Genomic DNA, 23,248 nt, shown 5'->3' on the forward strand with positions numbered 1-23,248 from the left:
GTAACCAAGCCAAGAAGAACTTACCTGTTCCGGTTCCAGTCCACGACGATCACGTGAGTGTCCTGTTTAGAGTCACAGGTCCCGCTCCTGTCCAGTCCACAATAAAACTCTTAAAACTTCGTCGTTGTGTTGCGAGTTTGAATCCTGTCAAGTCCTGCCTTGTCAGTCTTTGCAAATTTCTCAAGCATTCCTCAAGTACACAATTTTCGCCCTCTCCGTATATCCCATACTGAAGAGCTCTTTCTATATTGTGGCATTTCCTTACAATTTTGTCCAAAACTGCCAGCGCCATTGTTCAGGCAATTGTTCGGACAGCTCATTAGAACCAAAGAGGGGCTTACACGCAATGTCTTACTTCAGATATGTAAAATTGTAATTCTGGCTGGTCATAATTACGTTCGAGATATCTTAAATTATAATTACGGATGTCTGACCCTTCCAATGACAAATTCGGTGACATCATTTGAGATATCTTGAAAGGAATTTTGACTAGTCAAAACGTAATTGAAGATATCTTGAATTGTTCTTCTTACTAGTCAGAATGTAAATACAGATATCTTAAAGTACCATTCCGGATAGTCAAAATGTAGTTTTGTCTAGTCAAAATGCATTTTTAGATATCTAGAATGTAATTATGGATAGTCAGACGAAACCGAATTTATGTTAAAACGGCTTGCCATATAACAACTGCATTTTGACTATCTGGAATGGCAATTTAAGATATCTGCATTTACATTCTGACTAGTAAGAAGAACAATTCAAGATATCTTTAATCACATTTTGATGGGTCAAAATGCTTTTCAAGATATCTTAAATGACGTCACCAGGTTCTTCATTTGAACGGTCACACATCCGTAAATACAGTTCAAGATATCTTGAACTTGTCAGGATTGTGGACAACAGAAAGGAACCCTGAGTGCAGACTCATAGTAAAATAAACAAATTTATTAAATAAAAATAAACAAAACAAAGCTGACGAGGCAGCAACTCAAAGAACAAAAATCCAAACACGGTTGGGCAGAACAACAAGGAGACAAGGTACGGAGCACAGCAGCAAACGGCAAACAAGAAACAATGAACCAGCGACTAGTGGGAGAAATGACCGGGTATTTGAGTACTGAGGGTAACGAGGGAAGTGGAAACAGGTGAGTGGAGATGATTACGGACAGGTGGAGATGGGCGTGGCAAGGAGGGCAAAAGAGTGACGGAGGAGGAGTGAATACTGAGGAGAAATACAAACAGGAAAAAAACAAACTGAAAACAACAACAAGAATAATAAAGAAAACAGAACCGAAAACACAAAAATCCAAATCCTTACAGAACTGAATTATGACTAGTCAAAATTACAATTTTAGATGTGAATTAAAGAAATTCCTCTTTAGGCCCCTAGTGCTGCCATCAAGCTGTCCAAACTGTTGCCTGTGGAATTTTGGGTGGCTCAACGGCACTGGATGTTCTGGAAAAATTTGTCAGAAAATGCCACAATATTGAAATAGCTTAACACTATGGGATAAGCAGAGAACGTATACATCGTACACTCAAAGACTGCTTGAGAAATCTGCAAAGAATTTCAGATTTACTCTCTCCCAACAAACAATGCACTTAAAAATGGCTTAGAAGAGCTAAAAGAGCTACTGTTAACTCACTCCCAAGGTAAAAATGGAACATTTTTTGCAACTAGGACCACTTCAGGTAAAAAGCTACTATATATATTATTTACTATTAAATTAAATAAAAATTTCAACACAAATAAAGTTGTATAAAATAAACAATACATGCAACTTTGAATATACTTCTGTTTCAGGTGGTCAAGGTAGACTAACCGTTTGTATAACAAGAGAACAGATCGACTTTCTTTTGGCCCAAGGACACATGGTCAAGAAGATGGCAAATATGTTGGGATGCTCAAAATCATTTCTTTACAAGAAGTCCAATAAGAGGATAGTTGACTGAAGAAGACTTAGAAATTAACATCAAACAACTTTAAGCCCTGAATCCAAATTCTGGGAATGAGGTATGGCGTTAAAAAGTATTCCTTCTGTACAAATATACATGCAACTAAATGCTCAGATTCAGAATGCAGACTATTTGAAGATTTTATTTGTTTTTCACAAATAAAGTTTTTGAACTATTAATATGTTTAGTTTATATGAACGTTTGCTCCTTATTTTATGACCAGATGTCAAATCTGAAACCTAGATTTGATCAAACCTGATTACAGTTATTAATATATAGTTTGAAACACTAAGGCCACACATCCTTCATTTAACCAGATGATGCAAGGCTTGTTGCATGCATGAGGAATATTTGTTCCATGGTGTAAAGTGAGTGAGATGATGGTTCGAATAAACCCTATGGCAACTAAGAGGAGGTGGAGCAATGCAGTGTCTTGACAGGTCTATCATGTCCCATATCACAGCAGTTTATGGCATATTGATGGGAATATTTGCATATATTATTTATTATCATTTTTTTGTATTCCCTTGTAGGTGGGACTTTGTGGTCCACGGTGGATGTTCCCGCTTGATTACTTACTTAAACCGCAGCACAGGCAATCGGGCCACAACAGTGCTATTTCTTTTTCTCTATAGATTACCATCTAGAGTGAGATCAGATCATGGTGGCAAGAATGTGCAGATGGCCCTGGTAATGAAACTTCTCCAGGGAATTGAACGTCAGAGTCACATTACTGGGGAGTTAATCCACACTTAGAGAATAGAGTGTCTTTGGAGGGATCTGTTTTTACATGTTCTGGAACCATTTTACAGCAGGTTCTACACTTTTGAAAATTCAACCCTATTAGATCCCAGTGACCTTGTGCACAAACTTTCACTTCACTTGGTTCTTCTTCCTGAGATTCAAACCCAACTTGAACAATTCAGAAAGAACTGGAACCACCATTCTTTGCATACAGAAAACAACAGAACACCAACACAGATCTGGACAGAAGGGATGTTGAGAAATAGGGATGTCAACAGCACAGCAACGAATAAGATGTTTGGTGAAAAGAGAATCTGGAAGCACTTCTGTAACAGCATTGCCTTGAGCCACTACCAACTACTGATGCTGAGCAGATTCCTAAAGTAATTGTTGACCCACCCGAAATCCTTCTCAATCAGCAGCAACTTGAGTCAGTTCATCTCGCAGTCAATCATATTTCAGATCTGAAAATGAAGTACCAGGCTTGTTGTGCAGAAATTGCAAATGCGTTATTGTCTTAACTACAAGTTTTTACTATGTTTGACAAAGAGTAAATAAACATCCTTTATCTGTCAAAGAACACTTAGCTAAATGCATTGTTGTTGTTTAGAAATAATGTCATATTTTAAATATACAGACTAATGCAAATTTTCACTTTCACTAGTTTTACAATTTATGGGTTTGTGTTTAATCAAAATGAGCCATGTTGATTTATTCTATAAACTAGAGGAGGACGTACAACAGAATAAACCAACACTGCTCAATTAGCTCTAACACATAACCTTTAATTGTACCACTAAAAAGTGGTCTTATTATTTTCCACAGCTGTATTCAAATTAAATTCTGAAGACTCAATCTGAAGTAAAATTTCTATCAAATATTAACTTACTGTACTTACAGTATATCATTTTATGTACTTCTTATTCAGAGTTCTAGAAGTAATAAATAAAATATATAGTAAATAACAAACCTTTCAACAGTACTGAATTTAAACAAAGATATTTATATTTAAGGAAAAAAATACAGTTAGCAAATATTACATTCACATTTTCAATCTTTTCCAAGCTTAGCCTTTAAAAACTTTACTTTAACTTGTTTAGGAATACTCTTATGAGCAGTTTCAAAACGTTCCAACTTTTTTTTAAAAGAACTGCATATTAACTGGTACATTTACTGACTGCTTATGCAACACCAAAGGTAGGAGCCTGCAGAACCCCCTCTTCCATACACTTTTTGAAAGAGCAAGTATTTGCTTCTGGGAAGATTTTGTTGGCCTCTTGAAAGAACTCAATAATTTGCGGACGATGAAGAAATCCCAGTGGAGGCACTGTGGATGCTCCAGAAGCAAACTCCAGTGTCATTCCTTTTTTTTGTCCTGTTGTGGCATCTCAGGCATAGAGAAGATGGCTGCCTACATGTGCCAGAACATATTTGCTCTACAATAATGATATCTCAAGGTGAGAATCCTGATTGCATGGATTATTTTAATGAATCAAGATTGAATCTGAATCTAGGATTAGAGTAGGCAGGCCACATTGTTGTAATAGCAACCTGTTTGTATGACCTTCAACCATCAGGACTGTTTGTGAGTCGGTGTGCAAAGGTGTGTGTGTGTGTGCAGGGGGAGACTGACTGCATATATATGTATATACACACACACATACATATACCCACATACATACATCCACATACATCCACATGCACATATACATATACACATATGTACATATACTTAGATACATACACATATGAAAATACAATAAAAATGCAAAAAGTCAAAAATAATAATAAAATTAAATAATAAGTCTTCAGCCTCCCTCACCCCACAGACACAACTTCTTTGTGATTATTTTATCATAAGCTAATCGTGACCTCATTTTATCAATCAAATCATTTTAGCAATATCCAAGTTTGTTTATATTTTACCGTTTGAACTGCATTACCATTTAGTACTTATACAAGCTTTAAATGTTTGCACCTTTGTGAGATCTTTTTGAATGAAACATGTTATAAGGCTGTAATGAGTTGAACAGAAATGAGAAATGAACACAAACCATACTCTACAATATCCATCCATCCATCCATCCATCCATCCATCCATCCATCCATCCATACATACATACATACATACATACATACATACATACATACATACATCAGTTCATCCATCCATCCATCCATCCATCCATACATACATACATACATACATACATACATACATACATACATACATACATACATACATACATACATACATACATACATACATACAAAAGGTGTGTTCATGTTATGTGGGTGCATGTGTGCTAGTTAGCCAACTGGAGATGCACAGTTAAAAAGAAAAAGCCAACCCCTAACAGCCCGGTGCCCACACCAGCCCCCGGCAGAGAAACCACTCAGCACCAAGCAGGAGAGGCCCCCTCAGGCCCAGCCCAGGCTCTCCCTTATGGTGTTTGCATGCTTATGGGTGCAGCTGAGTAGGTCTAAGGTGCATTATAATGGGGTCAGAAAGAACCCACTGCCAACCCCAGAACCCCAAGTGTCTCTAATGCATTAAAATAGAGGTGCAGGGCAGGGCCAAATATGGGGGATGTGGGTGGGGGCACTGCCTGGTGCTCCCCCCTTGCCTGCAGAGCTCTCCGCCACACACATCAAGACCCTACTGATGAGTTGGGTTGCATATGCTGGGGGGAAGGTGATGGGCACGAAGGTGCAGACACGAATCCCCTGGGGCCAGCTCCAAGGCCAAGGAAACAGCGGGGACCCCCAAAGATGACAAGGGGGAGCCCCTACAGAGCGACATGCAAAGCATGCAGAACTGGACCTAAACCTGCAAACTTCTCCCTCTGGAGGAGAGGCAAAACTGGGTGGCAATCTTCACTTCACCAGCTGAGGAGTTCTTTCACATGGAAGACCATTAGGCTCTTGATATCTTCAATGACAGGCAGAAATAAGACAATTCTACTTCTGATGAAGGACTGAAAAGCAGCCCTGCTCCCCCTTCCAGGCAGATGGGCTGGAGACCGGTTTGCTGTCACCAAACAAATGTTCTGCAGCCCTGGGAATCTCAATGTCAGCTACTGGTGCACTGGTTGGCACGCTTCTTAATATCATCCAGAAAACAGCAAACTTCAAAGGCGCCCCATCCCTGGTGAGAAAGTTTGCTGCATTGCACATCAGCTGCTAAGACTTGCTCTGGCCTTGTTTTCTGGCAGTGACGACATACCTGTCTGGAGCAGTGACCAGTTATAACCTGTGCACCTATCACAAATGTACCCCTGAAAATTTTACAGCTAAGGGGTTTCCCTCCTCAGGAACCCCTCAGCAGGGTTCCAGAGGCCACCAGCTGGAATATTCATGGTCCAACCTGCCACGGGAGACAAGACGGAGACGCCCCAAAAATTACGTTTTGGGAAGGATTTGTAGGCTTCAGATGTGAACACTGTAAAATGTTTTCTGATTAAAAAATTATAAAAAAATAATCATTTTTCCTGAGAACAAAATTCCTGCAGGTGTTCATTATAGTCCAATTGTATGATTTTGCTGTACTTTCTTCACACACATCCTCCGAACAGAGTGAGATGATAACATTTAAATGGTTGTTTAAAAGGCACCATGATCTCACAGTTTCCAAGCAACACACTTTCTCTGTTCCTCTAACTTTCTCCAGCTCTCATTACTAGCAATGAGGATGAGTGAAGAGGATGTGCAACACGAGCCTTCTCCAAAATAGCATCTCACCAATTCATCTGCTCTCACCATCTCCCCAGCAAGGTCCAGCTGTGACCCCATGCATAAAGCGCCCCGTGGAGGCTGACCTGCAGCCCTTTTGGTCCAAGCCCTCCTTGGGTCACCCTGGGAAAAACCCTTTTGTGGATGGCAATAGCAGGGATTAACTCAGCTTGTCTCTGTGATGACCACAGCACAGTGAGTTAATGCATGACTGCTTTCAGAACTTTGCTCAGAGTGGCGGCACATATGTTCCATGGACAGGTGGATGGATCACCTGAGAAGCAGGGATACAAACTGCAGTTCGCGGCAGCCACCACAAGATTGTGGAGAGCATCCTGTCATCCCCAGGACAATCTGGGTCTCCAGTCAGAGCTACATGAAAACCTGATGAAAAATGTCATTTTCATGGTTCCCCACATAGAGAAAATGTATGAGCTTTTATTCTCAATATTTTCTGGTACCAAAAAAGACAGGGAGATTAAACTCATTTGGATCTGTCATTTTTCAACAAATACATCATGCAGAGAGCATTTCACATGTTGATAATTAAACAGGTGTTAGACTGTATTCACCAGAATTACTGGTTTGCCTTCATAGATCTGAAAGACACATAGTTTTACATCTTCCATCATTCATTTTTCTTTTCAGGAAACCCAACAACTCCCTGCCATTCGGTCACTGAACTGCCTCCCGCACATTCTCCTAATACATGGTGATAGCCCTGCAGCTGTTACACATGATGGGGATGAAAATCCTTTTTTTTTTGGCCAGCCTGCTTCTGCTGGCTTTGTCCAGACAGGAAGCAGAGGTATAGATGAGGACGTTGGCAACACATCTGTCCAGTCTGGGCTTCTTCATAAACTGGAGGAGCTCTGTTCTCTCATCCTAATTCATTATTTATCTAGGAGTGAAGTTAATTTCAGCCAATCAGAGCATGCCCAACACAGCCAAAAGTAGAAGCTCTGACAGCTCTGCTCCAACATGTCACTGGAGAAATCCCTACATTTTATCTGAAGGAGTCTCTCCCTGCAAAGCTGCATCACATGTCTTTGAGTTCGGTGACACTTGTCCCGTGATGGGGGAGGGCAGTGATCCATACAAACATCCTGGAGCTCTTTACTGTGTGGAAGATGGTCCTATTCTTTGCTTCACTGCTGCAGGATCAGCATGTTCTGATCCACACAATGGCAGCATTCTACATAAACTGTCAAGGAGGTGTGTAGCTGCTGTGTTGGACTTGGATGCACACACATTTATACTCCATCACAGCAGCGTACATCCTTGACGCCCTGAACAGAGGGGTGAATATCATGTCCCAGGGAGGCCTTCGAGACAGGGACAGGTCCTTCCTTCCTATCTGATCTGCGCAGTGCGAGCGCTGGTTCTCTCCGAGCCTGCTTTTGGCTGAAGACACAACTGTATGCATTCTCTCCAGTCCCACTGATCCCTCCCTTCTTTGACTGGGTGAGAGAATAACAGCTGACAGTGATCCTGATAGCCTCAGAGCACACGGCCACATCATGATTCTGATGCCTGCAGCAGCTGTTATCAGGCCGCCTGTAACCGCTGTCTGTGAGAGGATGCTCTCTCACAGACAGCAGGAGCGATCAGGAATTACCCATTGATAGACAGCTTTCAATGCTGGTGTGTAGGGAAAGGCATGGACCCCACCAAGTGTCCTCTACTTGGCATATTGTCTTTTTTCATGCTGCTGATGTACAGAAATTTGGCTTTCTATACAACTGAAATGTATGCTGCAGTTATTTCCTTGTGTCACACGGGTTTTGGTGACAGGCCTGTGTTTAACCACCTGCTGATGAAACGTTTTCTGAAAGCTGTGTGCAAACAGACCAGTGTCACGTGCGTTGGTTCTTCAGTGGGATTTAGTGCTGGTTTTATGAGTGTTGATTAAAGCTCCATTTGAGTCATAATATCAAGTGTCAAGTTTCTGTCCTTCAAAATAGCCCTGCATCAGCAAAGAGAGTGAGCGATTTATTGGCTTTATCTGTGGTTCCTTCCTGGCTAAGAATTCAAGGAGACAGCAGTTCGGCTGTGCTGCTTCTTAACCCAGCTTTCCCACCTACTGTGTACTGATGCAGAGATTATTCTCACTCTGCTGTTGTGCAGCTCAGGTGCAGATTCAGGGATGCCACATAATTACTCAAGACTATATGGCATGTGTTTAATGTAGTTGCTTGTCCCTCTCCCCATTCAGCTGAGTGTTTGTCTGAGGAGCGGTGTGGTTGACCAACTGCAGATCAGTCAAATCATGTTGACTTACTGAGGGCAGTTTGCATTGACCCACATGAAGAAGAGGGGCTTCACACAAGTGTGACATGACACTCTAGCCTTCTGGCTCAATAAAAGAATACGAGGATTTTAGTGATACATATTACAAGTTTACATTCTCTAAGGCTTATCAAGTTAAATTATTAATGACAAGTTCGATTTTGAAGTATTTTCAGAATGACTCACACAACCAAATCTGTTCATAAGACTGAAAGCTGAAACCATAAATAGAACCTGATCAACCACATTCCATGGTTATAATGAAGAAATGCAAGGTGTACAGTTTGTTAGTAAATTAAATAAAACCGCACGTAAAAAACAAATTGTTGTGAGTTTAGGTCACCTTGGCAACACACAGTTGCCAGTGGTTCCATCTCTCAGGAAGAGAAAAGCGGGTGCTAAAAGTCAGTTAAGTTTAGAATTCCTTTGAAGCCACACATCTGGCTCTTATGCCCCTTTTACACGGGCTCTAAAGGTCCTGGCTCCACTCTACTCGGCTTGCTTTTTTCGAGGCCGGTCCTTGCTTTTTTGGTTCCTGCTTCGGAGTCGGGCCAGCCGGGCCAGCCCTGCTTTGTGGGCGGCAAAAGCTTAGCTCCTGTTCACTCATTGGTCGTGGGTGTGGCCAGATGCAAGCATAAAGAGCGAAGGTAGGAATATAAACAACAGGGTTAGCTTACCCTGCAGCGTTTCTGCCGTCTGTCCCCCAGCTGAAGGGGCTGTAAAGCCTGAAATCTCCGGCGGATAACAGCTGTCCTACTCCGCGCAACAATCGCGGCATCCAGAGCATTTCTTCCACTGCGCCTCTCTTCCTGAAGTCTCAGGAGAATCCCCATAAGTTTAAAAAACAGCAACAACACAGGGCCAACGTTGTCCATAGCGCTTCTGTTGTTTAAACAACTTGCGCTAAGTTTCAGTAGCGCACCCCCCCGCACCGCGGCCCCGCCCCCCGTAACACGAGGAGGCGTTCCTCTGCTACCGACCAAACTGGCCGGTGTGAACGCGATGCATGCGAGCAGAGTAGAGTGGAGTAGAGCCGGACTTCTGAATTAGGTCCCGTGTAAAAGAGGCATTAGTGTCAAGATGGGCGGTGGAGAATGAGATGAACCCAGAGTGCAGACTCATTATTAAAAAACACAAAAAATTATTTAAAAAAATAAAAGAAACGAAAACAAAAGGCTGCTGGGGCAGCAAAATAGAACATAACACAAATCCTAAGCAATACAAAAAAAGGCGAGGTGAGGCGAGGAACAAGAACCATGAGAGACTAGAGACAATGAACCAGCAAGGAAGTGGAGAAAGTGACCAGGTTTTAAAGCTGTGGGTAATTAGGGGAAGTAGGCACAGATGAGAGACTACAGTTAGGAACAGGTGAAGATGGGCGTGGCAGGAAGACAAGTGCTGACTAAGGGCAAGTGAATGATGACATAAACAGGCAACAAATAGGAAAACAACAATGACAATAAACCAAAAGAAACCAGAAAACAAGACACAAAATACAAAAAGAAACACACCATCAAAAACAAAGTCTGACACTTAGTGCTGTGTGAATAACAGAAATTTGTGGCCAGGCTTAACTAGGGCTATAAATAAGCAATTCCAATCAACATTTTGAACATTTTAATGTTTAACTGGAAACATAAAGGCCCAGATCACATGAATGATCTGGAAATGTTAGAGATTTTCCAATGTTCACTGGGGAAAAGTTTTACATTTACATGGTAATCTTGTAGCTGTTGAATCTGCTGTAGTTTCCACGCCAGCTTCAACTGGCACTGGAGTCTCTCAACCATAAAAACATCCATCCATTTTCTTTACACGCTTCTTCATTCCAGGTCATGGGGAGCAGGTGTGAGAGATGAGGGACACCCTGTACAGGTTGCAAGTCCATCACAGGGACACATATAGACAAACAACCATTCACACTCTCACCTATGGACAATTTTTAGAGTCATCAATTAACCTAACATGCGTGTTTTTGGTCTTTGGGAGGAAACCAGAGTACCCGGAGTAAACCCATGTGTGCACAGGGAGAACATGCAAACTGCACCCAGAAAGGCCGGGAAGCAATCCTGCAACCTTCTTGCTGGGAGGCAACAGCTCTAACCACTATGCCACTGTGCCACCCACCATAAAACCAGTTACGTAAAAAAATGGTAAATACACATACTTTTTTGGACCTACAGTGAGGTTGGATTTCTCCCTCACGTTAAAAATGGTGAATAGCATAAACAGTCGTCTGTTATATGCCATTGGTACTGTCGTTGATCTACTCATGCAAGCACAGAAAAAATGTTGATTGCAGCTATCTGTAGTGCGCACATGCAATTTCATATCAATGCCAGGCATATCCAAAGACTTCCACTCTGAGACCTGAGTTCAAAAGATTTCAGTGTCAGAGAATTCCATTACTGTTGTCGTGTACACAACCACATTATTGGATGACGTTGTGTTTTTTAGAAATTGGACCCAGGAATGCAGACTGATAGAAGGAGTTCAAGAAAAATGTGAGGATTAAAAAAAAGAAGGTAAAATAAAGGGCTGGCATGTCAGCAATAACTTATGAAACAATGATACATGCTAGTAATGGGCAAATAAAACCAAAGCTTTGGAGCTTGAAGTGGAGTAATTCGAACCACTGTCTCAGAATTTGTTTCTGTCACGTGAAGCTTCAAGCATTAATACTGCTTCACTTTGCCCTTTATTGGTTCAAAATGTTTTGAAGTGTTTCATTAGCTCAGAGCATTTAAACCAGGCGTTTTGAATGAACCCCAACAAACATTTTACCCTTTTTATTCTGTGACTAATATTTGGGACAGAGGAACCTTAGTGGTCACTGCTGTGGCCATGTAAACCTGAGGCTGTCTGTTTGAGCCCAGGTTGAATCAGGAAGTGTCATGATTTCTAGTATTTTTTGAGTTTGTTCTTAGTTTTGGTTTTGGGTCTTTGTTTTTCCTGCTTTCTTGGGTTTTGTTTTTTCCTTTGAGTTTTATTTTATACTTTTGTTTTTTGTTCTCATGTTCTGTCTTTGTCTCTGCCTCTTGGTTCTGTCCTCATTGTCTTTGTTTGTCATTATCCTCTCTTTGCCCTCAGTCTACTCCTGGTTTCTGCCACACCCATCTCCACCTGTCTGTAATTGTAATCACTCACCTGTGCCCACTTCCCATGATTTCCCTGTGCTTTAAAGTCTGGTCATTTTCTCCACTTCCCTGCCGGTTCATTGTTGATGTTGCTCGTATTATTGCCTTGCCTTGTTTCGTCTCGTTTCATCTCGCCATGTCTTGAGTTTGGATTTCTGTTATAGTTGTTTTGCTGCCACGTCAGCCCTTTTGGTTTCTAGTTTCGTTATTTTAATAAATCAGTTTTCATTTTGAAGATGAGTCTGCGTATTGGGTTCGCCTTGCTGTCACCACGTCCTGACAGGAAGGGCAGCTGTCGTAAAACAATCTGTGAGTTTGCTTGCTGTGGCAACCTCTGCAGAAAAAAACCACTTTTAATTTACATTTATTCTTTAGTTTTATCTGAAATGTTTTTTATTGTATGGGTGAGTGTGGCTGCTTATTAGTTTTTAAAACAAATGTCTTGACTCCTTTTCATAAAGAACTTAGTTGTACTTCTGGTGCAGTATCCATTTTCTAACAAAAGAATATAAATAATTTGAATATGTAATGATGACATAATCATTCATTGGTATAAATGAACTATTATTTCAGATTAAATCAGTCACTTTTACTGCTGTCATGGGATTGAAACAGCGTCAGTGCTTCTGTTGGCCACCAAATGTTACTGATCGTGATCAAACTGAAGCCTTGAACTCTTTTTTGAGTCAATTAGAAGGAGAACCTCAGAGGTTCATGACCTGCCTATCACTCCAACACATGGCAGGACTGGACAGGGCATAAAGCTCACAATGCCAGACTGAAGGTGAAGGAAGACTGAGGGGCTATAAGGGCTGAGGTAAACTAGGGAAGGGCAGGAGTGAGTGGGTTAGGGTGGAGCTGAGGGACAAGTAAGATAGGCTGAACATAAAAACACAGAAGGAGCAGTATGGCTTGAATAAACATGGCAGGGCAGTTAAATAGAAAAAGCTGTGTAATTTAAACTTAAAAAAATATTAGGTTAAAATAGATCTTCTTACATCTGTAAATATCAACATAAAAGGACTAATGTGCAAGAAAACCCCCTGATAAATTCAGTAATGTTCTCACTCTGGTCCTCACGAAAAGTTTCAAACCGATTTCATGAATCGGTCACAGTAAAGGTGAAGAACAGACAATAAACCAAAGCCAGTAGTTATTTCACTGACTTTATTGTCTTTTTACTCTTTTTACAGTTGTCACCAACTCTTTGTTTGAAAAAAAATCACTAGTTTTCTCTAGAATATTGTGACCTCTTCACTTAACTGTCAGGTGCTCTGGTATGAAGTTCTTTTTGTGCCATTCAGTGAGACTCATGCACATATGCATGTTAGGTTGAGCAGACAATAATGTGATGTGTGCAGATACTTCTTCAACCTGTGTAATATGCACAATTACCTCTGCATGTTTGTTCGCTCAAGTTGGCACAAAGCACAGAAGGCTGTCACTATTTTAGTTTTTAATATTAGCATTTCTCCCGGTCACAGTACCATTTATACTGGTCAGAATTTGAATTAAAGACATTTAGATCCACATTAATACAATAAAATCTTCTAAGATCTTCAACTCTAGTTGTACTAAACTACTAAAGTAAGGAAATTTATGTTATTTCTTTGTTGTAACAATGCTTCTTGGAAATAATTCTTATTGCCAGTGACCTGGAGGTATGTGGGTGGGAGGAACGGCCCCCCTGATCTGAACCTGAGTGGTCTTTTTTTTGGATTTCTGTGCTTGTTATGGATTGTCCATAATGAACACCATGTTCAAGCATAAAGGTGTCCATATATGCTCTTGGCATCAGGACACCAATGATTGACTTTGTTGTCGATCGTAGGTACTTCGGGAGTATGGAGTACCAGGCTCTTTAATACGGGCTGGTAGGTCCCTGCATATCTTTAGTTTCAATTCTGACTAGTAAGATTAGTTATTGTGGCCAAGAGAAATGTTATTATTAACATCTAAAAAAAAACCTGGACAGAGGAGTAGGATTTGATGGTATGGTAAAACAGCCTGCCATATTTTTGCCAACTCAAGCAAGCAAACAGGCAGTTAGGCATGTGTGTGTGACACGTGTTGAGTGCACGTACAACACATAATTATATGCTCAACTTTATATGCATGCATGCAGAAGCCTCACCTTGTGTTTAACATGATGGCACAAAAAAAAATTCCATACTCTAGAAAGATTTACGGTATGCTGTGATTTTGCACTATATAAGTCACTTTAAATGAAATGAAGCTGAACTTGTCTGAGCATGATGCATAACCACAACATTTATGTGACGTCACAAGCTGAGACAGTGAAGAAGTGTCTCCTGCATCACTGTCACAACATTTACTTCTTTACTTTAGAGGTGGCAAGTGTTTCTAATCCACGCTCACATGAAAAAAACCTGCTGTCTATTAATGAAACTTAAGAAACAAACTGCAAATTGCTCTGCTGTAGAAATAAATGTCTGTGACCAAGTTTGCCTTCTAAATAATAAAAACTGTCAAATGTGTTTGCAACATGTTTCTACTGCACATAAGCTAAAAAAAAGCTTTTCATGCAGGATTTGAGTCAATCATCACACTCAAAGCACTAAAAAACAATTTTCAGTAACTATTATTGGAATATAACATCAGTTTTTAGGAACACACACTGCAGTTACCAGAGAATAAAGAAAAACAAAGTATTGCTGTTCTGTCACAATTCAAAAAAACAAATAAAACATACCTTTAAACTATTCTATTAACAAACTTCAACACCAACTATCAATTTTTGTGCTTTTCATATTTAGTCACACCAATGAAAAGGTTGTTCGTTTTCATTTCAGAGTCAACCCATTTCTTTTTCAAAAGCGTAATTGTGAACCAAACAGAAACAATTTTACAAACAATAAGAGATAGTTAAAATATAAATTTGTGAAAAGAAGGCAGAAATTTTCTGAGATTAAAGCAATAAATCTTAACTGTAAACAGATGAAGGTTTGCCACACACCTGCAAAGTCAGGAGGGAGAAAACAGCCCTTCCCTTCCCCCTTTTTTATCATAAAATTCAGTTTTTCCCTGTAAATTCACAATTTACATCTTTGATACTAGTAATATGATTCTTCTGGTAAATTTCTGGTTTGACAATATCAGAGAATGTGGAAAGTTGACTTTATTTGTTCAAATTTAGGACTTTCAAACATTATAGAATATCCAACTTTTTTTTTTTTTTTAAGATTTTTCGTCAAATTTTTGCCCTGCCCAGAAGCTCCTTTTGTTATTTTATTTTGCATTAGCTCTTATCACTAATCACTAATTCGGTTAGATAAAATTTTATACAATTAGAAAATTTTAAATAGTTTTAAATAACTAAATAAAAGTACACTAAAGCAGATAAATGAAACTGAATTACTGTATCACAAGTTGTTCATATTTTAGATTTTCTTTCCCTGTCTGATCTCAAAGTTTTTAGTGAGTCCTCCCTGAGTTTTTTGTTCATCATACTCCAACCACAAATCCATCATTGCTTTAGTACTTGAATAAAACAGGTAATTTGAGGGAAAATGTTCTTATAAAGGATATTTCCACTGAGACCACTAACATCACCCAAGATAATAGAACATATCCTATATTATTACAACCCATATATGACATATTATAATCAGTACAATACAATAATTTTACAGCCTTTTTATACATAAATCACTAACAAAAAGAAAAAAAACTGCTCCCACTGATATCAGTGTGCCGCTGCAGTGTAAAAAACAGCTGGAGATATTCTTAAATGACTCTCAGCTACTATTACTACCTTAAATCCTAACTGAATACCTGTAAAAGTGAGCTATAACCATTTTTGTACTTGTTAATTATGCATTTCTGAAAGTTTCTTTAAACTCATCCAAAATATGACCGTTAAGTTGATTGAAGATTATTTGAAACTTTTGCTGCTTGATAAATAAAAATAAGACTAGTTGACACCAAGTGTTATTTTTATTGTGAAGACATTCAGTGTTGTTGTTTTCAGACCAAACATTCCCAACAATAACTGCGTAATATTAAAGATCAGCTGATTGATGTTTCTCACTCAGTCATGTACACATTACTTTTACTCTCAAAAAGTATTTTTTTAAATATATAAATGATTAACTTTTGTTAAATACTGTATCTATAACTGAATGATTTTTTCAGCTACTGACCTAAAATTTAGGGAAAAGTAACTGAAGCTTGATCTTCAATACATAATATGAGCACCAACAGATTACACAAGATCTTTTATCTTTTTCCCATTACCTTTGTGAAGTCATCTCTGCTAGCAAAAATATCTCATGATTTTATTGAAGCTTTTAGGAAATAACACCTGTATATACATCTACAACTGGTTAACTTTTGGAGAAAACACAGTTCAAGATGGCCGCCGCAGTCAACTGACTTTAGAAAACACTATAATTCAATCAGTTTTACAGACATTGAGCTATATTCTTTGTGGTTATAGTTGAGTCAGTCACAACACACTCTATGAGGTAATCCTTTTAGCTTAAAACTTTAGTATTCACCATGTTTTATTTGCTCCAAATATCTCACAAACCACAGAACAGATTTGAATGAAATTCTCATTAATCACTGGGTGTACGTCTACAACTAATTCCGTTCTGAGGTCAATGCAACTCACCAACTAATGAACATTAGCCAGCACAAAACTAGTTATAACTCAGTCAATTTTACAAATATGAAACATTTTTGATGTCGTAGTAGCTGAGAGCCATTTACAACAGATACTCTGAGAGTGACATCTCACCATATCTCATGACATTGCACACAGCGTTATGACTAAAATGGCTACAACTCCATCATTTCTCAACATAAGATGATCTTAGTCTAAAACTCTGGCATGAAATGTAGCAAGTGATATGCATTCTTTCAAAAAGACTAGGCTTTAATTATGTTATAGTGATGAAGAGGGAGGGACCAAATTTGAAATGCTGTATTCACACAAACTGTGAAAGTAGTTGTTCCTCGCAGGTTTCCCAGCAGATTTCTTTGAAAAATACCAGCGGAAACCTTGCAGTATTGAATAGTCACATTGTAAACTATAGGTTGTGTTTTCAAATGTAAACTGAAAACAAAATGTGGCTGAAAATGCATGAAGTTGTCACTGGTTTAGTTTACTACAATGTCATCAAGGTGCTTCTCTTTCTCAGGCTGCACCTACTGTCAAACATGCAAAGTTCATTCATTCAGACATCCTTCAAAAAATCCCCTGCTCATTCTTTTCTAAAACAAACAGACATTTTCTCCAGCATGCACTGGAGGATCTTTGCATCTGTGGAGCCATCTTGTTTGTGGATCACAGATGGGATGAAGTGGAGAAGCAGAGTTTCAGGGTGAAGGGATTGGAGCTGCCTGCAGGTCAAAGACAACGAGAATATATGAACTGTTGACAACATGCTTCAGAGACAGGTTTACAAACAAGAAATCATTTTTCTGTAAATACATAGACACATTGTAGTCATAAGTATTAGCATAAAAACAGTTTATATAGGCCTATCATCAATTCTATGATGAAATATTCATATCCCTTGGACAAAGTAGTGAATAATTGTAGAGTGGAAGGAAAATGAAACAGGGTTTTCAAATCATTTTATAGACGAAAATCTGAAGTGTGATGCGTATTTAAGGTATTGACCCCCCCCACGAGTCAACACTTTGTAGAACTGCCTTTAGTTGCAGCTGCAGGTTTCTTGGTTTTTTGTCTCTACAAACATCACACACCTAGAAACATAAATATTTGCCTATTCTTCAGGTGGGTGATGTGCAGTATTTAGTCTGATCTTCTTCTACGTTTGCTGCATCCCTACATGGCTGGTAGCAAACTTCAAACTGGACTTCTTTCAACAATGGCTTTTTTTCTTGCTGCTCAACCATTAAGGTCAGATTTGTGGAGTGCACAACTAATAGTGGTCCTGTGGACAGATTCTTCCACCTGTGGGTCACTGCAGCTCCTCCAGAGTTACCAGGGGCTTCCTTGTTACTTTCACAGATTATTGCTCTCCTTGCTCAGCCTGGCAGTTCTGGTAAATGGCCATGTCTTGGTAGGTTTGAAGTCGTGTCGTACTCTTTCCATTTTTAGATGATGAACTGAACAGAACACCATAAGATGTTCAAAGCTTGGTATGTTGTTTTATAGCCTAGCCCTGCTTTACATTTTGTAACAACTTTATTTGTCTTGTGTGTTCCTTGGTCTTCATGATGCTGTGTGATGACTAATCTTCTGTAACAAACCTCTGAGGCCTTCACAGAACAGCTGGATTTATACTCAGGATAAATTACACACAGGAGGACTCTATTTGCTGTTTAGGTGACATCTGAAGGCAACTGACTGCTCTGGATTCATGTTAGAGGTATCAAAGAAAACAATGCACACCACACTTTTCAGATTTTTATTTGTTAAAAGTTTCAAAACTGTTTCATTTTCCTTCAACTTCACAATTATACACTACTTTGTTAGTCTGCCACATAAAATACTTTGTGTTTGTTACGAGACTAAATGTGGAAAGGCTGAAGGGGTATGAAGACTTTTTCAAGGCATTACATCTGAGCCCTGCTTGTAAAGCGTTGTGTGTGATCACTTACTGGGTATTCTGATCTGGTAGTGGTTGAGGACAGTCAAAGCCTCAACAGCTTCAGTTTTACTGTCAAACTCTAGAAGACCAGACAGAGTCTTTAAGCTGGCTGCATGGAGGCAAGGACAGCGGTGAGTAAAAAGACATGTCCTGACACTTTTCAACTCTGCTGTATAAGTCTGAACTCACGTTTGGCATCAAACACTTTGAATTTGGTGAAAGGAGGGACGCTGTGTTCAGAGCACAGCTGATGGGAAACAGGACAGAAATTAGGATGACAAAATGATTTATTTTTATGTTCACATGTAAAACTGAATACATTTTTAAAGAGTAAGATAAGTTTTGGTTATCAAGCAGTGAGGACTACAAGTTCTCCAGGTGTGCCCTCACCTTGAGCAGCTGGTGCTGGCTGAGGGTGGGGGGGGCATTGTAGAAGTGCAGCACAGCGGCTGGAGGCTGGATGATGTTCCTGTTGCTGTGAGTGCTGCTGAAGCGATTGTTTCTGGTCAGACTGAAGTCTTGATAGCTGCAGCTGCCATCAGCCAGCTCGAACACCTGACTGGGAATAACTGCCTGCTGCTTGGACACACTGAGTGGGTTAAAAGAGCAGACACAAACCAGGCAGGAATATGTTCAATTAAACCTTCTCAGGGAAGAGACAGCTACATGACATTATTCAAACACAATCTGAGCAGTGGCAGATGGCCGCCACCCCACCACTCACATTACCTTGAATAAGATGCAAATAAAATTAAACAAAAAATAAAAATATTTCAAATTAAATGTATTTTTTTAGTTGTGTAAGATAAATATTTTATAGTTAATGATAAGTAAAGTTGTTTCGTTCTTCGACGTTGTCTGATTGGTGACGTATTTCAACCCCGGGGCGCAAAAATCTTTGTCCATAGACTCTTGTTAAAAGTTGTACATGCGCAGTAGCTCCTCTTTAGTACAACAGATAGGACCGTTCTGGGCGCTCCACTCCTGCACCCAGAGCTGAATGCAGCTGTGTTTACATTTCACCGCCTCCCGCCACCAGAGCGTGGGACTCCCGCCACGGAGGCTGACGTCACATCTGTCTGTCAGAAAGTTCGCCTGATTGAAAAGTCGAGCCGCGGGTGAGCTGCCTTTCATTCAAAGACAGTAATAAGTTTACTACTTGACTAAGTTACATAAAGAAGGCAATAAATAAGTTTATAGTTAATAATTAGAAAATTTATGCTAAAATCTGTTAGAATGTTTGGGTTTTGAATTCTAATCGGAGTGAGACATCCGACCTTCGTTATATTGTATGTGCAGAATACATGACGTAGTGAGTGCTCTCACCATAAAACCAGCTTTGACGTGTTTTCCCCGGTAAAAATAAGGGAGAAAACAGGTCTTATAAACGCTAAATGTGTCCTACAGGCTTGTGCCTTGGGAGACCTCCATCTTTGTAAGTATTGGTGTTCAGGAAGCACTTATGCATTTATATGTACATTATAATGTTGCTTTTGTTGTTTTAATTCATGTAAATAGACTCGTGTGATATCTTAGTATATGTTTTGGTCCAAAACATATACTAAGGTATCACATAATAGACATATACCAAAACCTTTGGTATATGTCTATTTTGGATTTATAGCCCCCCCTGGAGAAAACTCCACCAGCCACCATGAATTTGAGAATCTGTAAAAAACTGGATGGAAATCAGATATACTCAAATGCTGATTAGTAAAAAGTTAACAGAAGGCATAAGGGGTTAGAAACAACTCATTTCTTTCTTAGGAGTTCAACTGAAAAAAAAAAACTTCAGAAGTTTCTTTTTTCTATAAAACTGCTGAGTGAATGACTACTGAAGTTAGCTGAAGAAGCTGAATCTGAGTTGTTTAAGTTACAAAAAGTAGAACAGAAGCTAAATTAAGGAAAACCATAACTAAAGGGGAAAAGGGAGGAAAACAGTAGCCAAAAAGTGGAAATGCTACCTAAAGGCTACAATTAGAAAAACACTAACTAAAAGTGGCAAAATGCTAACTAAAAATAGCAAAACGGAAAGTAAAAACTAAAAGAAGCACAACTCTAGCTTAAAAAACATAGCAAATGCTGTGTGAAAATAGTGAAACGCTGTCTCTCTCAGAGTCTACAGACAGAGATGAGGCATTGAGCCTCTTGAAGACTGAGACGAGGTGTTGACCCTATCAGAGGCTGAATGCAGTGGGAGCACGTCGGTGTCCACTGAGACCCTCCTGGACATGGTCGGGGTGTTGACCTCGAGTGGGACCCTCTCAGAGATATGAGAGGCAACAACCTCAATGGGTTCCCCTCGGAGACAAGGAAGACATCGGCCTCAAGCGTGGCTTCAGCACATTGGGACATGACTGAGAACATGATAGTGGTGTGAAACCGAGTGGCGGAGACAGCATGGAGATGTCGTTGAGCTTGGGTGCGAAGACAGAGAGGAGCTTCAAGAATGATTCGAATGAAAAGAGGGAAACTTTTTTAGTTCTCATGTAGTGTTCTTTCACACTGGTATGCCGATTTGGACAAAGAGTTGTTTCATGAGTCTGAAAAATGCTTCATAAAATGGCTCTCGTTTGGCTAGCCTTTAGCATAGCCTGGACAAACTTTCCATGCTTTATGACTGATGGCAGGGCTGATAATGTACTAACTATTTGACAGAACATCACTTCAAAATATCCCTTTAAAATCAACAGTGAAGAAATGTGATACTAGACTGTCTGCCCCCTTCCAACCAGCATGCCTTCACCCCCACATCTGAGCATAAATGCAGAGGGAGTGTCATTGCTCACCAGACGTTGAGCTTCTTTCCAAACACCTTGATGCTGTTGAGGTGAGTCACTGCCCGATCCACAGCATACTCATCACCCATCTCCACCAGGGCTGTTCCGGGAACACTCTTCATGAACTTCACCTGAAAACACAGCCACCAAGTGCCCAGGTTATAAAAAAGATTTTTCACTCTCAAATGGTCATCAAACCCACATATTATAAATGAGAAGGTATTGTTCTGAAAAAGTCATTTACAAAAAGGGTGAAATTTGTTTTTATCCTTTTGTTAAAGAAAACTTCACAAAGGTCATTAAAATAACTTGAAATCGACAAAAGTAATAAAGCCAAAAAAGACTAAAAAGCTCTGAGTCAGTTGCCTTGCAGCACAGAGACAATGACTGACGTTTTTCAGATTATCTGACAGGTTATATAGTATACATTAGTCCCTCCTCCCTGCAGGCGGCAGCTTTCAATTGCCTTCTTTTTATCTTTCCACCAACTATCCTGACAGATTTCTAACCGTGTATAGTTCAGGTGGTTCTTCATGCCATCCACCTCCGACCCAAGTGTTAGACTTGTGAACTCAGGTGTTCACACAATACACGACTAAAATTCAAATCTCTTTAGGTGTGTTTTTAAAAAATTATCTAGTTTAATGATTTCTGAATTACCTACCACATAATGCACTACTGTAACAAGATAATGTGTTTAACAACAAACTTCTGATTTCATTGTACTTCTTTGTGATTACATGACATGTTTTCATACATCAACTTTAACAAGTTCAACCAGTTCTCTTTATCTCCCTTTGGGTGATTTATCTGCCTTCCCCCATATGGTGAGCTGAAACGCTGTGCACACACCTATACATACACTGGACCCACACTGTGCACACATGGCCTATAAACACCAGTTCACATGCACATCTCACAGTAATTGTGGTCTCAACCACAGCCTGGGTGGACAGACTCAGACTGAACACTGTGCGCACACACAGGTGGGCAACCTTCTAACTTCTGAACTTTAGATTTAGACTCTATGTGAAACTTTAACTAAACTTCTTAACAATTCTAGACCATTATATCTTCAATATATCTCTTCTAAATCATTATATTTTTAATTTATCAGCAATCTAATCAACAAACCTCTACACTACTGTGCTTTTAGTCTATAATTAGTCTATAACTATTCTTACCTTTCTAACCTTTTTCTCTACCGTAATCATGGTTACATGCCTTCACAACAAAGGCAAGTGCAGGAAGTGCAGTTTGTCTTATATCACCTTTGCTCTGCAGTGATTGCCACACAATGACCCTTCAAAGTAAATCCAGTCAACATAAGTTATGTTACAATGTCAAATCAGTTTTGACAAGAAAATGCAAAGAAGTAATTAAAGTACAATGAATCTAACTAACACTTTTGAACATAATATATTTCATGTTTTGTCTTGAGAACTTATTATGTCAATATGCATCCAGTTGTGCATAACAGTAACCACTACTACCAAAAACTGCTTTTTTCAGCTGTTGCCTTTAGAGGTCTCCGCAGTAGATCATCTGCCTCCATCTCACTCTATCCCAGCCTCCTCTTCTGTCAAAACAGCCCTCTACATTTCCTCCTTCACTACATCCATGAACCTTCTCTGTTGTCTTCCTCCTTTTCTCCACCCTGACAGCTCATAATCAATATGTTCAGTCCCTCCTCTGCTCATGTCTGAACCAGCTCAGCCTCACCTTTTACTAATTCTACAACACATTCCCAAAAGGTTGTGATAGTAAAACTTCTATCTATAAATAGATGTTTACATACAATGTACCAATAGACACAGAACCATCTTTTCCCCTTACTGACATTAAATAAGAATAAAGCTTTCCTGTTTTAGGTTGGTTAGAATTCCCAAAATTATGTATTTTTTTAGTTTGTTTGTGAGCCACCGAAAAAGATAAAAGAAGAAGCAATTCTGGTTCTGGCTATTTCATTTTACCTGATGCAAATTGATAAATAACATCTATTTCCAATCTGATGTTTTATTAA

At 39.5% G+C, this 23,248-nt stretch overlaps 1 protein-coding gene across 2 annotated transcripts in view; it reads right to left on the reverse strand.

Annotated features, from left to right (window-relative positions):
• Positions 1–13,008: 13,008 nt before the first annotated feature.
• The window catches only part of LOC108249392 (heterogeneous nuclear ribonucleoprotein L-like), a 58,133-nt gene continuing 47,893 nt past the window's right edge, over positions 13,009–23,248 (reverse strand). Inside the window, exons 9-13 of one of the 2 annotated variants that reach the window (XM_025002142.2) lie at positions 21,235–21,356; positions 18,836–19,034; positions 18,635–18,692; positions 18,456–18,524; positions 13,009–17,225 (exon numbers count right to left, since the gene is read on the reverse strand). In XM_025002142.2, the coding sequence (XP_024857910.1) occupies positions 17,170–17,225; positions 18,456–18,524; positions 18,635–18,692; positions 18,836–19,034; positions 21,235–21,356 (504 nt within the window). In that variant the 3' untranslated portion in view covers positions 13,009–17,169. Of the gene's footprint in view, positions 17,226–18,455; positions 18,555–18,634; positions 18,693–18,835; positions 19,035–21,234; positions 21,357–23,248 lie in introns of both variants that reach the window. The other variant, XM_017438771.3, reaches the window with a different exon arrangement.

Source organism: Kryptolebias marmoratus, linkage group LG6, assembly GCF_001649575.2.
Source record: "Kryptolebias marmoratus isolate JLee-2015 linkage group LG6, ASM164957v2, whole genome shotgun sequence".
NCBI lineage: Eukaryota > Metazoa > Chordata > Actinopteri > Cyprinodontiformes > Rivulidae > Kryptolebias > Kryptolebias marmoratus.